The sequence below is a fragment of the Psittacula echo genome (assembly GCF_963264785.1).
Source record: "Psittacula echo genome assembly, chromosome: 2".
Taxonomy (NCBI): Eukaryota; Metazoa; Chordata; class Aves; order Psittaciformes; family Psittacidae; genus Psittacula; species Psittacula echo.
In genome coordinates this window covers 116,954,599-116,978,105 of record NC_137737.1, presented here as the reverse complement: position 1 = coordinate 116,978,105, position 23,507 = coordinate 116,954,599, and the positions used below count along the sequence as shown (strand labels likewise).

The 23,507-nt window shown below is 37.9% G+C and overlaps 1 protein-coding gene across 1 annotated transcript in view; it reads left to right on the top strand.

Moving 5' to 3' along the window:
- LOC308217789 (ethanolaminephosphotransferase 1-like) overlaps positions 1-23,507 on the top strand; it is a gene marked incomplete at both ends in the record, with an annotated part of 52,189 nt that overhangs the window by 3,627 nt on the left and 25,055 nt on the right. Inside the window, 3 exons of the mRNA XM_080611140.1 lie at positions 11,911-11,979; positions 17,498-17,606; positions 19,686-19,760. Coding sequence (XP_080467266.1) covers positions 11,911-11,979; positions 17,498-17,606; positions 19,686-19,760 — 253 coding nt within the window. The remainder of the gene's footprint in view (positions 1-11,910; positions 11,980-17,497; positions 17,607-19,685; positions 19,761-23,507) is intronic.

Here is a 23,507-nt window from a genome sequence, read left to right as displayed (position 1 = left end):
TATCAGAGATAACATTAAAAATTAAAGTCCAAGTTTCCACGTTTTCCTCTTTGTATGTTCACACTTTTTCTATCCTCTAAGCCGTTATTTAGAGCGTAACTCTCTGTACAGAGAACAGGGGGCCACTAAATGAGGTATATGTGGTTTCATGTCAGTGGGACTTCTGATATTGTCCCACTGTCTCATAAGTAGGTAAAGGTAAGTAAGATGACATTACCTGATGCTAAAACACTTTGAAGAATAGGCTTATGATTCAAAATGTTCTTGAAAAAGGGACATAATGGCCAGAAATCGATACAAAGAAATTCAGTAAACAAGGTACAATGCAGAGGGGAAAGAAAACCAACATTTCAAGCATAAAATAAGAGACAATGGACTGCAAAAAGATCCCTAGGGACCAGAACATCAGCAGTGTTATGGCTGTTATATTAAAGAGAAGAAAGCTCTTAAGTGTGAAGTGTTACAGATATGTCAAAGGGTTACATATACTCCTATGGCTGACATACTGATCAGGTATCAGCTGAAATAATGTGTCCTGCTTGTTTTGTCCCACAGTTTATAATCCACAGCACGGCATCAGGAATATTAAGAGGCTTAGAAAAGATGAGCTGTGAGAAACAGTCCAAGTACTGTGGGAGTAAGAGCCTAACAGCCAGTTGGTCTTCATGCAAGCCCTTAAAACAAACAAACAACCCAAAACAAAACAATATGTAAGTTTTGGCTGTGCAAAGAGAAATTTAAGGCAGGTGCGACATCAGTCTTGTGTTGATAAGGATTGCTGAAACAGGTACTAAGGGGGATTGTGCAATAGTTTTACCAGTCTTACGAAATTATTTGATTTCTCTGATGGAGGATTTACAGTCTAGTGTTAAGTGTTAATAAGCAGTTGCTGACACCTTTTTTTAGCAAAATTTTGGGCAATGTGTTCTATTTCAATGTGCTGATATGGTCGTTTATCGCAAGCAACTGGCTCACTACCTCATGGTAACTTGATCTGTTTCCTGAATGCATGCTGGTGCATTGAATGCATTGAAAGGTGCCGCCTTAGGTGAATGTGCTCGAGCAGAAGACCTCTCAAGTTACCTGCCAGCTCTCATTTTTGTAGGTTGAGGAAACAAGATCAGACGTATGATGATCACATTTCAAGGCTTGATTGTTTCTCTCATACTGACTTGTACCAAAAGAGCAAAGTGTGTTGAGTATGATTCTATAATCTAGTGAACTACTTTCTGGAAGTTCAGGATCAATCCAGATACAAGGCTGGATTTCTGCTAAGTCTTTATGTATTTCCAAGGCTACCTGTATAACTATGAAATATAGATACATAACGGGTTCTGCTCACATTGATTGAATGGGAGTTTTTCTTTTGATTCCAGTAGCATAAGGATTTGACATGATTTTGAAAATTTAGGACAGGAGACTTTCATTTGCATATTTATCTGGAGCTTCTTAGGAGGCAGTTAATACTGTTAATGGTTGCAAAAGGACAATTTTATATATTATATATAACATTTATTATAGCATATTTGCAGATGATATTTTTTTTCCTATTTTTTAATTCCAGATATTATGTAAAAGCTGCTATAATCAATTTTATCTGCTGTAGTTATTTGTTTCAAACCACCTGAGTTTAATAAAGCTCATGAATATCTGAGGCAGTGAAAACTAACATTTTCCACCTTCCACTGAACTGGTAAGCCAACAGCCCACTGTTCTAAGAGTAAAATCTTGCAGTCTTCTTTGTATTACTTTGATGGATTGGAAGACTGGGCTTGTAATTAAAAGTTGTTGAATAATATGTGAAATAAAACAGATCGTTCATTACCCTTATGTTTTCTGTCACTGTACTCATTTGTGAAAGGGTCGGCGGCCAACTGGATTGCATAGTTCTGAAGACCATCTTCATGCACACACTATTTTGTATTCCTCAATCTGTTGTAATGGTAGTTGACATAATGTAGCATTTCAAAATCTCTGTAATCGTTATTTTCCTTATACGTATCATATGCTAATGCCAATGAGCCAACAACATAATGAAATCACATCACAGAGATGTTGCATTTGATATTGCTTGCTGCAGGACTTTTTTCCCAGTGATGGCGTAATTTTATGTGGTTTTGAGTGCCACATTATGCTCATGAATTTGTAAAGGTTCATTAGATCACTTTGGGGACAAATATGCTGGATATCAAGAGTTGTATGCCTTGCTGAATCTCATAAAAGTGCAAATACCAACCACACAATTTCATTTTATTGCTTTATCGAGAGATGTTAGTATTCCAAAGTGCTCATTGGATTTTTTATGTGTAGGATATGCATGTAGACATGTACATGTTAATATACATGTAATTTTGTTTATTCATCTGTGTTTTAATAGAAGACTGATTGCAAAGATGTATCTATGATTTGGATGTGGTTTATTTGTTATAAATCTAGGGGAACAAATCTTATAAGCATTGTTTTGGAGAGGAAAGAATTGAGGTTTTGCATCTTATTGTGAAATACCTTCTTTCTAGTGCGTGAGGATCCTAGAACACAATTGTTCAGCATATGTGGTACAGAACCCCTGTTTAGCATCCTTCATGGGAACTGCAAGCCCCATTTAATCTGGCTGCCCCTTTGGGCCTAGAGCAGTTTCTCTGGGTTCCCCAGAGTTTTAGGTACACGCTCTGGCAGACCTCCAGCTACATGGGAATTTGGTCTACTGTTTGATCTTTAAAGGGCTGCTAGCACCTCAAAAAACATGTGTTTATACAGGCACATGAATAGATGTAGCACAGAAGCTTGTTGTCATCTCCTTTTACCAACCACAGAAGATCAGTCTACACAAAAATTACATAGAAATCAACTTCCTTGCCATGTTAGAGCTTCTTTGAATATAGATGGTTAAGGATAATGTTGTGCAGTTTCTTTAGAGTGTGTGGGTTTTGGTTTTTTAGCAGGATTCATACACTTGTCAGTCTGGGCCAGCTTTTGTCCCTTTATAGCAACAAATGTGCACCTGCCTTCCATTATCCCTTGCTCAATATTTAATTATATTTCTGTGTTCTTTTCCATAATTTTGGATTCATTGTTAAGTGTTTGAATGTCTCCCACTAAACTAAGCCTTTTCCTGAAGGGAAATTAGTCGGCATCCTTAATATAACTACTGTTGATGGAAAATGGCTGCTGACTTCCAATGTTATCACCTCTCCCTGGTCTGGGTGCTTACAGTCCTGTTAGTAAAAAATCAGATCTGTCTAGTCTCACATAGTGAGCAAGAACCTCGGTGTTGAGGTCAGCACATTATGACTTTTTGCCCCAAAATGTTCTTCTCCCTCAGTTGTAGCGTGGCTCTGATGTCTCTCATCCCACATTTCAAGCATAGCTGGTCAGCAGATCTGCAATCCATCAGACCTTTACTACTGACAGATGGGATTGTAGTAGGCAGGAAGCCAAACATGAGCCCTTACTGTGTCCTGGCAGCAAAGAAGTTCAACAGCATCCTGGGTTGTATTAACAGTAGCGTGTCACATCAAGTAAGGGGGAAGTAATTATCCTCCTTTACTAAGCCATATCTAGAACCCTGTGTCTAGTTTTGGGTCCGCAGTACAAAAGGCACATCAACAAAACGGAGCAAGTTCAGTTGAGACCACAAAGGTAGCTGGAATTGGGATATTTGCCTTGTGAGGAGAGGCTGAAGAACTGGGGCTTGTTTGGCCTGGGGATGACACTTCTTCAGGGGCACCTAGCAGCAGCCCCCAAGTATCTATGGGAAAGTCCTTCAGATGATGGAGCAGACTATTTATAACAGTGCACGGTGGGAAGACAACAGCAAACAGGCACAAGCTGAAGCAAGACATCTTCACGCTGGATATAAGGAGAAAATTTTCCTAAGGAACACCATGGAGTCAGTGGCACAGGTGTCTTAGGGAGGTTGTGCAGTCCCATCCTTGGAGCTTTTCAAGGCCCAGCTGGATGAAGCACCAAGCACCTGGTTTGAACTCCTGGCTGAGCCTACTTTGAGAAGGAGGTAGGACTAGAGACTTGCTGAGGTCCTTTCTGACCTGAATTATCCTGTGATCTTAACCCATGAATGTGATCTTGAGGTGACTATACTGCTCTGTGAGCAAGAGGATGTGCCACTAGCAGGCATGACTCCCTAAGAGTAGCCTATCCTGATCCACAACTCTATGTGCCCTGTGACCTCATGAACGTGGGTTCATAGATACCTTCATTAAGTGACAGGATGTGGCGTGTGACCCAATACATGTGTCAGGATTCCTGAAACTGAGGAGGCCTGATTGATAAGTACGTGTTTACAAAGAAGCATTACCAAGAGCAGTTTATGTAATAACAGCTTCCTGATGCCTTAGTAATACCAATCAGAATTGTCACTCAAACCATGACATTGGGGTTTGAGTATTTTATTAGGAATAGTTCACAATGGAAGGAAAATGTAACCATTTTTCCTGGCTGTAGATATGGACAGGCTGATGGAACTGAGCGGACAAAGACAAAGGGGAGAGGGCTCCTCAGAAGCTCAGCTCAGGTAGCCTCTTCCCTCACAGTGCAGCTACATCCAGCCCTAGTACAGACATTGCAACCACTGGATAACAGAGTCCAGCAATCTCAGACCCCAAAAAAGAAACATGCATATGCATCTGAGCATGCAGTTACATGTCTCCCACCACCTACTGTTTTCCAGGCTAAATTACAAACCCTGTTCTTTAGTTTCTACTCATATGCTTTAGAACTAGATGTTTTAGGGGCTTATGACTCCTGTATTTAGGTATCGGTGACATAATACAGATATGTATACGGATGGGGGGAAGGCAGGGTAGTCCAAACTATTTAAGCAATAGGAGATACAGAATCTAAACCATTGTTTATGAATAATTAAATAAATGATGATATAACATAAAGTAAATTTATTATTAGAAATAATGGGGCTGTGCTTTGGAATACATCAGTACTTCTAAACTGCTGAACATTTGGAATTCATTTGGCATCCTGTATTGTGTAGCTCTGTTGTTTATAGCATGCTTCTCTTCCTTCCCTTTGTGAAGCTTTTTCTAAAACCCCAGACTGTGTCCTATAACACCTACAAACCTGTAAAAATGTATATAATGTAAAATTAAACCCTACACGTTTAATGTATTTTAGGAATCTGAAAGATGGGTGGATAATAGTTACCAGATGTGTCAGTATTTCAGTATTTTCTTTAATTTTGTGTGGTTCCAGAAATGTGAGATATTACAGAAGGGAAGTTCATGTTGCATAAGTATGAAATAATTTGGAGAAGGGAGATTTCCCACTGAGCTCTCTTAAATGGTGACTGGTTCATGTCCTGGATTGAGAGGGTCATTTTGCAGCCTTCAAAGCCATAAACCCCCTTGTCTAATGCCAAAGAGAATGTTCCTCGCTCAATCCATTGTCATTTCTCCTGTCCCCTTGTCTGTCACAGAACACAGGTATTGTGAAATTGCACAATCACAGAGGAGGTGTGATAAAAGAAGCTGTAGGAAGGTATTGGTAGCTGTCATCATGCCATGCTGGCTGGGGGAGGTGGAGGCCCTGGGGCGGCAGCGTTGGGCCTGGCAGCCCATCCTGCCCCACTGGTAGAGGCTTAGTTGAAAGCTCCCAGGAACCAGGGCTGGGATGCAGTCGCTGTCCTCAGCACCCAGGAGAGCACCCAAAGAAGGGGCCCTCAGAGGGATAGCTGAGTCATACATGGCAGATGGTAAAACCTCATCACTTGTTTCAAATATATGCTATGGAACATCAATTTTTCAAACCATTTCCATCAGCAGATCCCTCAAAATTTTCCATCCACGATGTAGGCACCTATGTATAAGTATAAGCCAAATGGCAACAAGCTCACATTTAAATGTGCTGGAGAAGTGACCAGTAGATGGCCAGGTGGCATTGTGGAAATGTGCCATCATGCAAATATTGTGGAAAACCACTCTGCAGAAGTACTATTTTCAATAGATCACTTGTTTAAAGGCCTGTTTTTAATTCGATGTATTGATTCTCAGCTGGTTTGTGCTGTCTTCAATTATCTTCATGTAAAGTTATTTTAACAGGAGGAGGGAATTATTTGTTTTCACCCTCCCCTTTTCATTCATTTTGAACAGATGTAAATGACTGCAGGTTCAAAGCTCTTTTAAAACTTTGATAGCACTTTAAAAGTTTGATAGCACTTTGAACTGGTTTTAGAGTGACAATTTATGTGGAATAAGATGTGGGGGAAACTTACTGCATTTTAGCTGCTCTCATTTTGGTGCTTCCCCCTCTGGAAGTATGAAGTACCTGAATCTTCTGCATTTAGGGAGAGGTTACCTCAATTCATCAAATATCTATCATGAGGTAATGACATGCACAGGTACATCTGCCATGGTGCATCACAAGGCAAACACTTGACTATCTTGTAGTAACCTCTTTACATGTTCTCACATTTTCCCATCATTTGCTCTTTTGCCAGGTATTGCTTACTAATGGAGAGGATTTTTTTTCGCATGGGTAATGTAAATACAATGAACACTTGACTTAAGATGAGGTTCCCCACGCCTGCAGGACCATTGAGTTAGAACGTCAGCACGTAGGTACAGCTATGGCTTTTCCATACCTGTGCCTGACCTGTCAGAGTTTGCCTGTGGAAAAGGGCAGGTATCACAATGTTCCTGGTCTTCATCCAAGTCCTTATGTCGTCGTTAGATGGTGCTGATGTTTTCCATGTGGGAACAGCTAATGCGTTCTTTTGTACCAGGCATGTTACTTCACATGTAATACTTGAGGTATCACAGAACCATATATTCAACATCCTGCTACCTAAATCATGATTACTAGCTAGTATATAGCTATTTAAAGCAATTTATCTGTGAAAGAAACTTTTCAGCTTTTACATTTTTAATAGTCTTCTTTATTTCCTCTTGTAAAAGTGAACTCAATTATAAAGTTGAGCCAATATGGGCAGACTTTCTTTGAATAAACTGGCAATGCTTATACTTAAATTATCTATATAAAGGTGGTGTCTTTAACACTAATGGGCTGTCTCCTTTGCTATATACTCTTAGGGTGAATCGCAGCCTTTCTGTGCCTCAGTTTCCCAGCCTATGCAATGGAGATAATAAATCATGTGCTGGTTCATGAATTCAATGAAAGTCTGCTGATTTTGAGGCAGGAATGTGAAGTGCTGCAAATTTGTTGCTACTAATACAAAATTAAAACCTACGAAGTCATTTGGATGCCAACAATTCAAATGCAAATGATGCACAACTGTTTTACTCTGTATCTCTGAATGTATAGAGACTGTATGACAGAGTATGGTGCTGCCTGAAACAGGATAATTGAAGTACAAGGAAGTCTGTTAGCATAAGGAGCAGCCTGAGTTGAAATAACTGTTTCCCAGCAGTTAAGGAAACTACATTTCTTGCAACTTGTTTTCTCTGCTGACTCTGAAATTTGTGCAGACATGCTTTGTATCCTCCTCTTCATGGTAGTCATTCCAAAATATTATTATTGGGATACCTCTACAGTGCAAGGCTGGAGAGGGCCAGGAACCCCCGTGGAGATCCATCCACCTGGCTGCTCTGATTAATGGTTATCTCACTCCCTGGTTCTTTCTTTTCCAGAAGGTCTCTCAAAGACAGTAGTAGGCTTTGTTTTGGAAATGGCCCATTCTGGAGGTAGTGCACACCATTTTTTGGCTTTTTCCATCCTTCAGCTCTCTCCTAACATGGGCATTTGGATTTTTGAACATGCACAATGCTCACTTGCATGCCTTGCGACTGCCATTTTGCTAGATTAGAGTGTAATCTCTAGATTAGTTCAGATACTTTGAACTGGAACTTACCCACTGCTAATACTGTCTCAGGTGTGCGGGGCCAGATAATGAGGCCCAAACGCCCTCCGTCAGATACGGTGAGGTGTGGATGTGACCAGTTTGCAAAAACGGGAGGTATTTCTAAGCTGTGTGAATGTGAGCCAGAAGGTTACCATTCATCTTGTATTTAGCAGTGCAGACCTTGGTCACTGGGAATGCTTTTGACCCACAGGTGAGCTGGCTCTGCCCTGCCACTCCAGAACAGTTGTCTGTCTTCTGACCTCTGTTTTGGGTCATTTTTCTTTCTCTTGTTTTTCTTCAATTCCTTGTATTTCCTTACTCTTACTTTTCTTACTGTTCATACCCCTTTTCCCCTCTTCACCTTAATCCTCTATCCTCTTCTCTCTAAGGCAGCTGACCAGTACAGACTTGGTGCTGTGCTGGATTCCTTGGATGGAGATTAAGATGCGAGAACACAGAGTAAAAGCTCATCTTAAGTGTGCTGCCTGAATCAACGTTTATTGTGCACGTCTGGTGTCTGTATTCTCATTTCTAGCTCTGCTAGAAGATCTTAGTAATGCAGAGAGGGAAAGCAGATGGCTTTCAATGAGTTATCAGCTATTAAAAAATACCCAACCAAAACAAACAGCAGAAGCATTTTCAAACTTGGGAGTAAGATGGAGCTGTTTAATGCCATTTTTCCTGTTCCTTCACTGCTCCCTCCCAAGTATTACAACCTCTTAAAAAATATATTTACACAGAAGCTTTCTGCTTAATTCAGGTTATTCTTCTTTGTATAAGGACAATGAAGATCTCTTTTCTAGTGGAGAAAGTGTTTGCTGGGGAGTACTTAACACTTGTATCATTTTTGCACATAAGAACTTCCAACGTGCTTATCCTCCACTTTGTAAGTGTCTTGAAAAGGACAGAATTATGCAACAGGAATTGGCAGTACTTTTTTAACACGAGGTTCAGTGCAATCTTACATTCACCTCTGTTGATCTTAATGTGAACATTTTACTCAGTAATTTGACTTTCTGAGCAGCCGTGAACATTAAACTCTCCAGGATTTCATGGCCTTGAGGTAAGCAGCTTCTTGGGAGCAGAGCAAAGCAGAGTGTTAAACTGTATAGCAGATTCTATTTCTAAAGTTTTTTTTTTTGCCATGGCAGAAAGCTAGCAGAATGCTTTTTCCATGGGTATTTCCTTTGGTTTGGCTACAACAGATTACTGACGAGGGAAGAGCAAATTTCCATTCTTCTGCACATTTGCTGAATGTTCTTTCCTTGCCCAGAGGACCATGGCTCAGCCACAGACGTAGGAATGAACAGGATGAAATGTGATGGGTCTTGAAATGTCTTTAGATGACAGAAGCTGGCTGTAATTCTATTTTTTTTTTTTTTTCTAATAAGGACTGTTTCAATTTTTGGTGCTTGACTTTGGAAATGATCAAGCAAACAAAAAGCTTGGCTGTCTTACGTTCATGTCTCATATAGAGATATGTTGGAAAGCAACATAATCTCTTACAGTTTCCATTTAAGAAAATGTAGAAATTAAATAATCCCCATATAATCTCTTATATTTATTTATATTTATATTTAAGAAAATAATTTTAAAGACATTATATTGTTTTTCCTTTTTTTTAATTCCTGGGAGCAAGTAAAAGTTCTGGACAGCCAGTGGGTATTTTGGGTAGAAAGCCTCATTTTACTGTTGTTATTTAACTAGGACTTTGTGATTTTATTCATGATTTTGAAGGCTTGGCATGGAGGGGAAAAGGAGAAAGCCAAAGCAGGAGGAGGAGTGAAGGTCACATATATTGACTTTTGTGCATCCTTATCCAAGTATGGCTCAATTCATTGAATTTGCTGGTCAGCAAATTATTATGTACCTCACAAAGTCTTTGAATACCAGTTGAGGCAGGGAAATTGTTAACAGCAACAGTGAAACTTTGGGTAGATTCCTGATTACCTGGAACCTCAACAGTGCTAGTGGATGCTTTGAATTTTCTTCATTTTCAGAGGATTTCCATACTTTTTATGTGAATTAAGTACTAGCTGACTGTTCTCTTGGCATAGGTATTGTATGGCTTGGTATTCTTGTTGGTTTTGGCATAAGTATAATCAAAGACCATGAATGGTTCAGACTGGGATAATATGCATGCAAGCAGGACCATCAAAAGATCAATCATTTGTAATAATCAGTGTCTGAAAGATGCAATATAAAATACAGCATCTGGAGCTGCAAAGAAATACAGAATACTGAAAACTTTAGTTTTACCAGGAAATTCATTTTTTCTGAGGTAATATACGTATGTATTCTTGGCAGAAAACCATTCGATGACAGAATTGTCGCATGGTTTAAATAATATGGGTGGCAGAAGCAGATAAAAATGACACACCTAAGTGACACTTCCAGTAGTTTTAGAAAAAAAAAAAAAATGGTGATGTACATTTCACTAAACTGTTCTTTTTTTTCCATGTGGAAAGTTAGTCTGCCTCGTCTGAGTTATTTCTTGGATATTTGCCTATATGTATGTGCTACATGTAACTGTGTTATATTAATTTTATAAGCATACTACATTTATTATCTGTGATTAAAACTTAACCACAAATTACGGAACAACTATGAAATGCTTTGTTTTGCCCAGAAAGTAATTAAAATGTATCCTTTGTATGTAACTGGAAAAAGGAAAAGTGTGGAAGAGTTCTTAAGCACTCCATAGCCTGATATCCTCAAAAAGATTAGATGAAAAGTCATAGACTGTGCATTCAAAACCTGAAGCATGCTGCATTCATCTTTAGTCTCACTTGCACTTGTCCGCTGAAAGCTCTTAGCTCAAATGTGTGCAGGTTAAGCGTGTGTGTGTAAAAGCTTGGAGATGGGGATACTGAAACTGAGGTTAATCTTGCCAGACTTCAGTCATCAAAAAGATGCCTAAGTTTAAGACAAGTGTCTAAGCTCTTTTGAGAACTAATGACTTGAAACAGGTACTTCCAGAGTGCAATCTCACACAGAGGGTAATTGGCTAAGAGAGGCCGATAAATTAACTAGAGAACAATTAGCTGTTAGCTGAAGTTAGGTGACATGAAAGCCTTTCTGTCATCAGCTCTTCTGCATGTGAACAGCTTTGACAAATTGTGGTTTAACACACCTCTATCTTCTTCCCATTGTCCACGCATGATGTTTGGACAATGATGTGTAGACATATCTGAATCTATGTGAGTCATATGCATATGACAACATAAGCCATATATGCACTTTCAAGGTCTAAGTATTTCTAAAAGAATTACATGTACTACCCCAATGATGGCTGATTTCTTCCACTGTGGACTCAAGAATGTAGTTGTGAGTGGTATTATCAGGTTGTTCTGTGTTCTGCAATCTTAGGGCAGGATAAAACTTGATACTATCCTTTGAGGAGAAAGTAGACAACAGCAATTTGGGGTGGGCTCGCATTTCTGAAATACTTTCTGCAAAAGAAACAGATATGTACTCATTGGAATTTATAAATACACGTAATGTTTTACACGTCACTCCAATAGGTAGATTTTACTGTGGTAATGAACTATGCTAATTTAGAGCTTATTTTTATCATAACATCACCTTACATTAATTACCGTAAGGCAAATGCAATGTGTTACTATGTCAAAAGCTATGTATCTCTGAGAAAATATTCCGCTTAAGACCATATTCTATATGCGCTATATATTCCAAGTACTAGCAGTGAACTGCTGCTCAGACTATGCATTACTAATAGTGCAAAGAAAGGTATTAAATCCAAAATATGGTAGAAATGCAGAGTCTTATAGGATAACTTTTAAAATTATTAAGAGTTTAAAAGTAAAATGTGACTACAGAACTGTTTGCCATTTCACAAACCTAAACCTTTGTGTTAGTACATGCAGTTGCTATCAAGACAATTGTAAATCAGGCCAATGCTTTTAAATTAAATTAAAGCTGTATGAATAGTCATCGGAGTAAAATAAATTGACACCACTCACACTCAGAGGGATTGTTCTTAGATGCTGAAAGATATAAAGTGATGGGAAAATATGCATTGTTCAGTGCTTTGTTTGACATGTTTGCTTTTTTCCTCACAGTACAATGCTGTGGATACAAATCCTTTATCTGTGTATATTATGCAGCCCATCTGGAACAAAATTATTAAGGTAAGAATTTTTTTTTAATAGAAATATCAATGATGATGTAAGATTTTATTTATTCTTTTTTAAATACAGCATGTATTTTCGTTTAAAAATGCAAAGTGATCAGTAAAGCTGAAATTAAGATATCTGTATATAGGAAACATGTTTCGGGATATATAGCTGTATTTGAGTATGTTTGGATTTTGAGGTGGGTTTTTTATTACAAAAATAAGGTTTGTTAATTTTTTTCTGATCACTATATAAAGGGAAGCTGTTTCTTTTTTACATCTTTCATTATTACATCTTTCATTAAACAGCTTTGCAGACATTGATGCGTTTACTGAGTACAAATTATTTTTGTGCAGCATATGCCACCTAACAGCAGCCTGGCTTTCTCTCTGTTCTGTGCACATGATTTTATGCAAGTACTGTCTCATTTTCTCCCAAGGGTACTTGCTCAGAGGAGCTAGGCGTTTCTCTAAGAAGCTGAGAATGAGAGCGGTTACCATGATCACCGTAACGATTGGAAGATGGCATCTCTTGAATGCATTATGACATGCAGTTTTTAAAAATAAACCAGCTCACAATAAGTTTTGATGTTGTTGGCAAAAAAAAACCCCAACAAACAACAACATTATCTGAAACAAATATGAACTTATTGATCTCCAAGGAAGCAACGACTTCTGCATCTGCCTTCTTAGGGGAAATCTTTAAAGTGCAGCAGACTTGAAAACAAACCTATATATAAACAAAAAGGATTATGTGGTCAGAGTGCTATTGGATCTGCCGTCCTTGGGTTCTATAATTCAGGTATTGTTTATGCTTGATATAGCAGGAAAATCAATCTCTTGCTTATAACCTCAATGTTAATTTCATGGAAGCGTTTATGTGACCTAACTTAAGAATTAAAAAACAACCCACACAAGGTACGAGAAAAAAGCAATTGAAAGATGAGAAACTGAATTCAGCAATTCAGCTAAAAGACCCTGTTTTCATTCCCATCGTAATATTAAGGATAACAATGAAGCAGAAAAGCATACTCCACCCCACCCCCCTCTTAGCACTCTGGAGTCCAGCACAGGAGGTGAGCAGAGGCTGTACTATGTGCTTTAGCTTTGGTTTAGGAGATCCATGGGTATTCATCTGCTATCAAATTCAAGGGAGAGTATTATCAGCTAAAAACTTCCTTTAGAGATAAGTTCTTCAAATGGTTGCACGGTTTTCCCAGAAGAAAAGCAATATTCTTGACCCATGTAGCATAGGGTGATAGATCCTATTAGAATGCTACCTCTTCAGATTTTTTTTAAACCTCCTTAAATTTTAGGTGAGAATGATTTTGTTCACTTCTTGCTGCAGGAGAACCTAAACCAGAGCACAGGACTGAAAACCTATGTCAAAAGCTGGGAGATCTGAGTACTGAACCAAAGACTGGAGTGGGTACTGTCTGTACTTTATTATTTGGCTTGATTTGAACTCTGAAGATACAGCAATGAACATTCTGCTTTGCCTTCTGGTGCCAGAGCATTGCAGGATAATTCTCAGTATTTATCACAAGGATTTAGAGGGAAATTATACTGCTTTCAGTTTTTGTAGAAGTAGTCATTCTAACATGAAAAATACTGCCAGGTAAAATCAGAGTAATGCAGACGAGCTGGGAATGCACAGCTGCAGAGGGGAAAGCAGTACGTAATGGAGATTGCAGTAGAGTCATCTTGATTGCTCCTAGAGATAAAAATCAGAACTGAGAGAGCACATATGAATCACTTAGCTTTTAGTTTCTAATCTCGAGAAAATAAACATTCTACAGGGACTATTTTTACCAGATTCTAGAGGCATTAAAACAACCTAAACTTCACAGAGCCAGGCAAACACACAAACAAACAAATCTATGAGAACAGAGGCTTGGGATTTAGGTCTGGCCTTTCATCTGTCAATTTAGTCCTATTTGCAACACAAGTTTGTCTATGTTCTGCAACAGAATTAATTGGAAAGTATGTCTTCTATGAATGAGACATTATTATCATTCATTGTAAGATGTATTTCCTATGAGAAATTAAGAAGAGCCTGACATCAGATATGATATGGGAATTTATGAGTTGGGATCTCGACATAATAGGAAATGAAAACATGTTATCATAACCCAGCTCATTTACCTGTGATGGGGGTGCTAGGAAAGCAAAGAATTTGTGCATTTAAGTTAGAATTTTTCCTGAAAATCCTGAGCATGACCTTCCTTCCTTTACTCTTCCAAGGACATCTTTCTTATGCACTGTATCATGTGCCTGTGTCAGTTTCAGCGCCGTTTTTGGATGTATGTGGTTCAGAAATCTGTTGAATCTGATGCTGAAGCAGAAAGTGAAGGGTAATGTTTAATGCCTGAATTCTATAATAGGCTTGAAGTACTCTGAGATACTCCTGTCTGTGGCAGCTTTTCCACATTGTATGAAACTATACACGTGTAAGAAACTACAGAGTAACAATTAACTTTCTCTGTGTGTTGTTTAAAACTATTCTGATTTTGCAGCTATAGGTATTTTGTCTTAAATTAATTCAATGCTCCATCCTTTTGCCTTTAATGAGAAGATTTGTATTTTATAATAAAGCACGGTCATGTGCTGTCTGACACATAATGGATAGTACTACTTGGATACATAAACTGAATATTCCTCCTCTATTTGTATTCATGGGAAATCACATTGATGCAGAACAATGAGAGGAAAAGGAGGAAATCCCACTGGGATAGGCAGGTGTGTGCCAGCTTCACTGAAGTCAATTACTTCCCCCTCTCTTGCCTTTATAATCTTTGATTTTATCACTAGAATTGGGCATGAATAGATTTTTAGTGGTCTCAAGTGACTTAAGTGAAGGAATATTTTAAGTTTGAACAGAGCTTTACATAAACGTGTACTCTACCATTTGTTATTCAAATAGTTGATATATTTAAACATTTGCTTTTTGTGTTAAGGCTTTTAGCATGAATGGCCATGGACCCATTAAAACAGAAATGAGCATTTTGTGGAACTTAAAGTTTTTTAACATGATTTTGCAGGAAAGCAGATGTGATTGTCCCCAGGGGCATCTCCAGTTGTATTAATCATGTAGTGCATTGATGTGTTAGACTTCTACTGTGTGTTAATTAGATAATAAAGATTGCAAGATATTGTTCTGTAGGATACTAGTAAATTCGGGCTGTATTTTTCCAACATGTGTAAAGTTTAGTCTTTAATACCCTGTAATTTTTGAATTGTGAAATAGGGTGATGGCAGTGTAATACCAACCTAAAGAATAAGGGGCATTAAATGTAACAAAAGGGATTCTGCAACTGGAATATTTTCCAGATACCTTCCAAATACCCAGACAGATTAGGTTCATTAAGGATCAAAAGAGTGTGCTTAGGGATTTAACTGCAGGAGAGGCTGTTTTCCAGAGGATAGATCTCCCATAACTGTTTTTCATGGTGTGTCTACTAGCCAAAGGGATTGCAAGTATTCTTTGATGGTTTCTTTCTTAAAATGCATGATGTTAGCAAGAAAGTGGGTTAAAGTACCCTCTTCATGTTTGCACTGTGAAATCATAAATTATTTCCTGTAATAACTTAATAATGGCATTGTGACTATTTAGAATGATGAGCCTAATTATAAAGCAGATACTTATGTTGCTCCACTTTATTTAATAGTCAACAGTTATTATGAATCATACAGGAGAAATCAGTCATTTTAAATAATATAATGGATGGCATCTGTATATCCATGTAAAAGGTTCATCCACAGGTTGCCTTAAACGCACTATTTTGATCTAGGTTTTAGCTTAAAAGAGGCCGATCTGTAATTCATTGAGTGTCTGTCCTTATTTCATGTAAGGTCATAGACATCAGATAAATTCCAAGCTTCCATCTTACAAGGTTTCTGCATCTCCTGGTAGCAAAATTAGGAGATGTGCTGCTGTTGCTGCATGCTGAGCATGCAGTCACTGTAAGAAGAGGAGACTGTGCAGTGAAGGATTCCTCCTCAGGTGTTCTCCTAAAGAAGCTTCAGTGAATGTTTGCTGTCAGCTGTTCTTAGGGATTTAGAATTGGGCTTTTGAAGGCTCAGAATGATACATGAATTTTTTTAATTGTAACTGTATGCATTCCATGATGTATTTTAAATACTATAAAAGCTGACATATAGTATCTTAGAATTAATGATAAAATCCTATTCATAAGGAAAGTGAATCAGATTTCTTATTTTTCCCAATGTTATTAAAGAAAACATCTAAGAAGAATATTCAGGAATTTTCATGTGAGTTTTGAAAGTTTACACGGTACAACATTAATTGCACATTTTTTCCTGAATATTATTACTTGTTCTATAGTAGAAAAAGAGGATCTAGTCAGGATAGTCAGTTCAAGCATTCAAATTCACATGCAATTTTTCATGTAGTAATAGGAGAGAGAAAATGTAAATATGTATACAAAATAATATATATTCATGTCTGTCCATCTAGCTAGTCCAAAGAAATTAAAAAGACATTTGATTTCAAAACTATCATTAGTATCTGAAATGATTTAACTTTTTTCTTTAATATTGTTTTGCAATATTTTATAGTGTACTTTATTATAGTGTTGAAGCCTTAGACACTCCGAAGAACTTGATTATAAGTCTCCAATATTCATATGGTTTGAATATATTGATACTGAATTTGAGTGATGGTAGTGATTGATACTTGTATTACTGCAAATATGTTCTGTCTAAAAATCACATAGGAAGCTGTGTATGTTGCTTCTGAAAATATTCTAGAGAAACTGTGTTGCTTGGGGAGAGTGTTATCAGAAAGGATCCCTGTTGCAGTGTAAGGAATACCTTAAAGCTGCAGGGGATGAAGAGCTGAGAACAGTTAATGGGGCAAAGAATTAGAGGCTTAGGCAAAGTCAGAGAGTCCTTTTCAGCGCTCTGCAAAGTAGAATGAATTAATGGAGTGTTTATAATTTGTGACTAAAGAGGGAGACCTTGTAGAAAGTTACTATCCAGAGAAGTAGGTAACTGCTTTGAACAGGGAGATATTCTGAATCTAGAAGTGTAATGAGCTCAGTGCCTGACTTTGTTGATGTTTTGAGTTGGAAATTATTGATTTCTTTTAGAAGAGGAAATTTCCTTGTTGTAGTGTGGGAATAGAATGCTTAAAAAACCTGCCGTGTGAATGCTGAATTACCACACTGGGGTGCTGCAGCCTTCTTGCAGTTGTGATTCACACAATTGCAAATAGCTTTCCTTGGTGGCTGGGAAAATAAGGATAATGTATAACATAGGATATACAACATTTTAAAATGAGATTTTTATTGCAGTTACAAAAATCAGGAAAGAACATTACATTTGAAAATAAATTTCAGAAATGAAAACTGTTATTTTAATTTGAAAATGGGAAAATATGCACAAATCTGAACATTGCTGATGTCATGCACAGGCTTCTCCTTTCCTGATATAATATAGAAAATATTTAATTAAAGTAGGACTTGCAATTTGAGATAGAATTTTTCTTACATTTTTTTCTTTCTTTTCAACAGGTAGTGCCTTTGTGGATCGCCCCCAATGTGCTAACATTCTCTGGATTTGTCATGATTTTAGTAAATTATTTTCTAATATCTTCCTATGACTGGGACTACACTGCCTCAGGTAAATATCCTCGTGTTGTATGATTAGTGAGCAGCTTATGTCATACTTCTGAATTATACAGGGAAGTATCAGATACTTGGATCTTCCACTCACTCCCTTAATGAAGCTCCATGTGCATATAGGAGGATCTGACCTCACACATGGCATTATAAATTTAGATCATTTTGTTGAAAAATCTTATTTAGTGTTCTCCCTAAGTATGGGTTTCTGCATGTGCTGCTTGAAGTCTATGATAACATCTCATTTTATTTAAAGGGTATTCCAGGACTTCAGTACACAGCCAAAACCAACCCTAATGTTCTTTATAAAAATTTAATGGGTTTCCCATTTCCTAATACCTAAATGGGTGTCTGAACAAGTTCATTTCCCTTTAATTACTCCACCTCTCATTTAAGACAGCTTCTAGACAAAGAAGAAATAGTTTCTAAACAAATGTCTCTTGAAATGGTGACTTTTGAAGTCCAAGTCCATATGCGCTCCTCATGGCAGACCAAGTCAAAAGCTTTTTGGAGCAGATTGCTCCTTAGCTTTCAGTTCTGGGCTTCTCAGACCAGCTTGGAGGCTACGAAAAGTAGTAAGCATCTCCCAGGTGATTTATATATAAAAAGCTTTGCTTTTCTTTAAACTAGACAATTTGGTGTAGATTTAACATGTTTATTTCCTGAAACAATTATGTTTGGGGTATTTTTTGCTGTCTTTCGTCTCTTACATCTGTGGTTAAGTTCAGGAGGTACTCTGTGGGGTGAGCTATTTGTACATTTATCACAACAGTTCTAGAGGCAGGGATACTTATTAGCAGTTTTGGTTCAAAAATAACCCTGTATGAGCACTAAGTTTTCAGTACCAGCATATTATGTAGTTGTTTGGCATCATCCTTATACATTTTTGGGATTTTTTTAAATCAATGTAGCTCATATTTACTAAGTTCTGTAACAAAAGAGCATCTGGCACAGATCTTTGAATGGCATAATTTTACCTTGACGCATTCCCAGTAGACATACATTGAACTCGAAGACATTTAAAATGGTGATTAAGCCTGTTAGAGTTGGGACCTCTATGTGTAGTTTGAAATCTCTTCTCCATTTCACACGAGAACAGCGCCCATCATTTCTCAATTGATTGAAACCGTTCATGCAACCTTATGAGCCTTTTGAGTATCATATATCAATCCCATACCTAGGATCAGAAATAAAGGACTTCATTTCCTGGACAGCTGGTTTTCATTCTACAGTTTGCAAATTTGCAGCTAGGACTCTGAACTTGCCATCTTTCCTTTCAGAGTGGCAAGATGACGCATTGACAGAAAGGTGGCCAGGGCACTGCTTTAGGTACCGGTGTTTCCCTGTCCAGCAAGGACACACCTCTGTGTACAAGCATTCCCTGTGTTTGGTGCCGAATGCCAGAAACCTGAGAGGGCTTTGCACTTACAGTTGTTTAGTGCTGGTGTAGTCCTTGCTGAATGATGTTTAATGTAATATAGAATGCTCTTTGGAACAAGGATTGGTTTCTTTAAAAAAACAATTATAACCTTGCATTATTGCTATCAGCAGAGCAATAAGAGAACCCTGGGTTCTGTCCAATTCAACTTTCTTCTGTTTTTTCAAGGAAAAAAAAAATAAAAGGTGCTAATATCTGTCCTGTCCAAAGGACATAAATTCCTGTTCAGATCTATACAGTAAAAGTGCTACGCAAAACCCACCTTGGCACTAATAATAATGATCATGCTTGAAAAGTATTTTTTTTTCCCTTTAGCATTACATTAACTCACTTGTAGATGGATAGTCTTCCCATAACTGTAAAAGCTTTTGCCTAGTCAGTGTCATTGTTTTGTGCAATACCATAGTCATTTCAAAACCAAAAACCCTCTACCTTCTGTTCTTTACAGTCTATACACATTCAAGTCTGCTCACTGCTTCTTTGATGGAGCTTACTGGTGACTTAAGGTCAAAACTGACTATTTCAATCTGTTTGATGTAGTGGGCTAATCAGTGGCAGGTTGTTCGTATGTATATGCATATCTCGGTGGATTTCTTTGATGTTAACCGCTGTTACACTGACTCAGTGCTCAATGTATTTCAGGTTCCAGTCCTGGACTTGTTCCCACCTGGGTGTGGCTGTTCAGTGCTTTTACCACCTTTTGTGCTTATGCTTTAGGTAAAGTACAATCAAATAATTTACATGTCTGGCATCTTCATATAGTTTTATCTACTAGTGCACTACTGCTGATGTTGAGATGAAAAGGCATTGTGGATAAATTAATATAATTATATCTTAGAGGTTCTATGACTGTAGCTCTTATCCCTCTTGAAAGTTCAAATTATTTTAGAGGAACAATGGAAATCATTAAGTAACAGTAGTCATTGCTGTTTGATTTCATAAAAGTCTTTGGCCCCCAGTGATGACACTGTGGGAAGTTTCCTGACACAAGCATTAATGGAGTGTGTTTTCAAAGACAGGGAAAATAATGGTTACCCTTTACAGCAGAGAAAAAGGAAAATGAGTATAGTGTTGTGTTTTAAAGTGTTAGGTGCTTTGGTGCTTAAGGTGTGCATCAGGAGAGATGGTATGAACGTGGTGACAGGCCTGAGCTGCCTGTGGAGATGAAGTTGTTTGATTTTTTTTTTAATTTCCTGTTGCTGTTTTTCTCCCATAACACCTACACCTGAGTTTCAATCTCAGATTCCATTTTTACTTTTTATATCACACTGTGACTGTATTTTTAGGCACATTGCACCTTGCTGCGCAGTGGTGTGAAGGTGTAGATCTGAGCTGATGCAGATGTGGGAGTGAGATCCACATTAGCATGGCCTTTTTGCTTCCTCTCATTCCAAACTAATCTCTCCACAATGTGGAGCAACAGAGTTAATTTTTGGGCGGACTCAAGGTAGTACAGTTATATGGACTGCACTGTGCTGTGTAAATGTACCCTTTCTTTGGAGCTGGTTCTTACAAGACTCTGCACTGCAGTGTGTAGCCGTATGTTTTTGTGCCTCATGTTTTAAGATACCCAGGCTAGATGTATATGTGTTCTAGATGTACACTGCACTGTTGTGCAAAGATGCTGGCCATTTCTGATGTCAGACCCATGCATGTAGAGCTATCTTGATTAACCTGGGAGTATCCCCTTGTGCAGACATCTCCCTCTGCATTGTAAATGCCTTTACATTTCTGTTCAAGTGGCAAGCTTGTGCCAAAATTATTTGGTCCAGAATTTCTTTGTATTTGTAAGATGAAAATCACTGGAACAACAGTCCCTTGAGTCTGACTACCAGTCAGATTTCCCTAACAACTCTCTATAATCATTAGCAGAAGCAGCAGTTTCTTTTGTGAAAATAATTCTTTATGTAATTGTATGGAATTTAATGAAGTGGCTATTGTTTTGTAAATAGGAATTACATATTGGAGCTGTTAGTGTATGACACCACTGAAAGCTCATTGGAAATTCAGCTTCTGAGATTCTTAATGTACATTATTTGCCAGTGAGGCCTATAGTTCCTAATACTTGGAAGACAAGGAATATGATGTTGACAGTCAAAGCTATAATGAACTAATGTATGTGTAGATTTTTATGTCTGCTCTCCAAGCCACTTCAGGAAATATTTAGTCTCAGATTTAATTCTGCATGGCCAAAGTTTTCCTTTTGGAAGACTGCAAAGGGCCATAATAACTAGCCAAATATGCAGTTTTAATCTCTTTCAGCTTCTTTTTAATGACACAGTTACTCTCACCAAACTCCCTAGCATGCTGCTCTTTTTTCCTGCCCTTCTTAAGGTGGTTTGGTATCTTTTCCCCGTCTGTAAAATAGAGTACTCTTTGCTGGTATTTTGAATTCCACTATTTAAAAGTTATATAAACTTTAATAAAACTGAAGATTTATAAACCTTTATGAGACAAAACTGTAATATAAGAATTCCAAAGCAATGGAAGTGTGACAGAGGGTATGTCCACTATTGAACATGCAGAGTTGTTGGCGTGAATGGTTTCAAATTGAAACCTAAACAGAAAATATTTTCAGTCTCTTAAAATGCTAGTGAAACCACATGGAAAATGTGTATAAAGGATTATGAAAATCCAATTTTACATATGTGTTATACAGTTCCTGTATTTTTCTCCATGCTCATTATAATTAGGAGCACTGTATTTTATGACACCATTATAAACATAACTTTTTTCAGTAAAACTAAGATTCCTGCAAGATGAAAACCACTCTTTCACTGTGCTGTATGTATTTCAGTATCTAGTATGAATATTCTTTTGGACAACCTAAAATAATATATGAACAGACAAATCTTCTATCATTCTCATTTTTAAAATACTTTTTTATCCCTATAAATGAATTCTCTCCAATTTGGGTAGATGTTCTTGAGATATAAAAGACCATAAACTGTTTTGGGATATTTACATACCTATTTGGTAGTTAAGTTTCAGAAATATCCTTTAACAGACTAAAGAATTTCTACTTTTGTAGCAACACTATTCCAGTAACCTCAAACTTATGCAGTTTTTTTTCTGCACATTTCACTAAGATGCTGACAATTCAGATCTGAAATCCTCTATGAGATCTCTAATTTTCAGAGTTGTAAGAACTGTCTCAAGAGATTTGTATTTGAGAGGAGGAGCTCTCACAGCTGTTTAGGTATTCCAATAGGGAGATGGTCTAAAATCTGTATGGAATGAAATCCCATGTTGTCCTGGTTTAGATCCCTGAAGTATATTTACATTAAACAAAACTCAGAGTACCGCCAGATAATCTGGAGAAGTAAGTAGCATATGATCTATAGCAGCTGTGGAGTCTTTGGTCTCACTCTGCTGAGCTGTATCTCTGGTCAGTTTTGGGTTACTAATGATCAATAGCTAATAACTATTAGCTACAGTACCTTCCAAGTAACATTAAAAAGAAAAGCAAAATTCTCCATGTTATTTTGAGATTTAGGGTAACAACAAGTAATCTGTAAGGCTTGTTCTGTGTACTTTTTCCTAAGAGATTTGTCCTGCATATTTACACTTCACTTTAAGAAAAAGTTTCTATTTCTCACCAGCACAGCTCAGAGAAGAGATTAAGGGTATGGACTGGCAATACAACTAAGAAAGGTTATAGCTGTAAACCCCTTCCTCCTCCTCCTCCTCCCTGCATTCACTGCTCCTCCATGGTGCCACCTCCCTTCTTTTTTATAGCATTCACACTGCCAGTTCTGTTCAGTGACCCTGAAGAAAGTATAATGTTTGCTGTCTTTCCACCAGCTGAGCAGGCTGAGAGTGCAACAGCACTGAACTCTCAGATTGACTCAAACTGTATTGTCCAGCTGCATCCTTAGAGTGAGGTTCAGTAGAGTGTTTGGGCATCTTTCAATAATTTTAGTATAAATGATCAACATATAACTCGCCTTAATAGTAAGGTATTTGTAGAAGCATAGAATCATCTAGGTTGGAAACCACCTTTAAGATGAAGTCCAAACATTAACCCTACACTGCCAAGGCCACCATTAAACCATGCTCCTAAGTGCCACATCTATGGGTCTTTTAAATACCTCCAGGGATGGTGACTCCACCACTGCCTTGGCAGCCTTTTCCAATGCTTGACTGCCCTTTTGGTGAAGAAATTTTTCCTAATATCCAATCTAAACCTCCCCTGGCACAGCTTGAGGCTGTTACCTCTTGTCCTATCACTTGTTATGTTAGTGAAGAAACCAGCACCCACCTCACTACAGCCTCCTTTCAGGTAGTTGTAGAGAGCGATAAGGTTTACCTGAGCCTTCTTTTCTCCCCAGTTCCCTCAGCCGTTCCTCATCAGACTTGTTCTCTAGATCCTTTGCCAGCTTCATTGAGGTTCTTTGGCGCCACTCCTGCACCTCAAAGTTTTTCTTGTAGTGAGGGGCCCAAAGCTGAGCACAGTATTTGAGG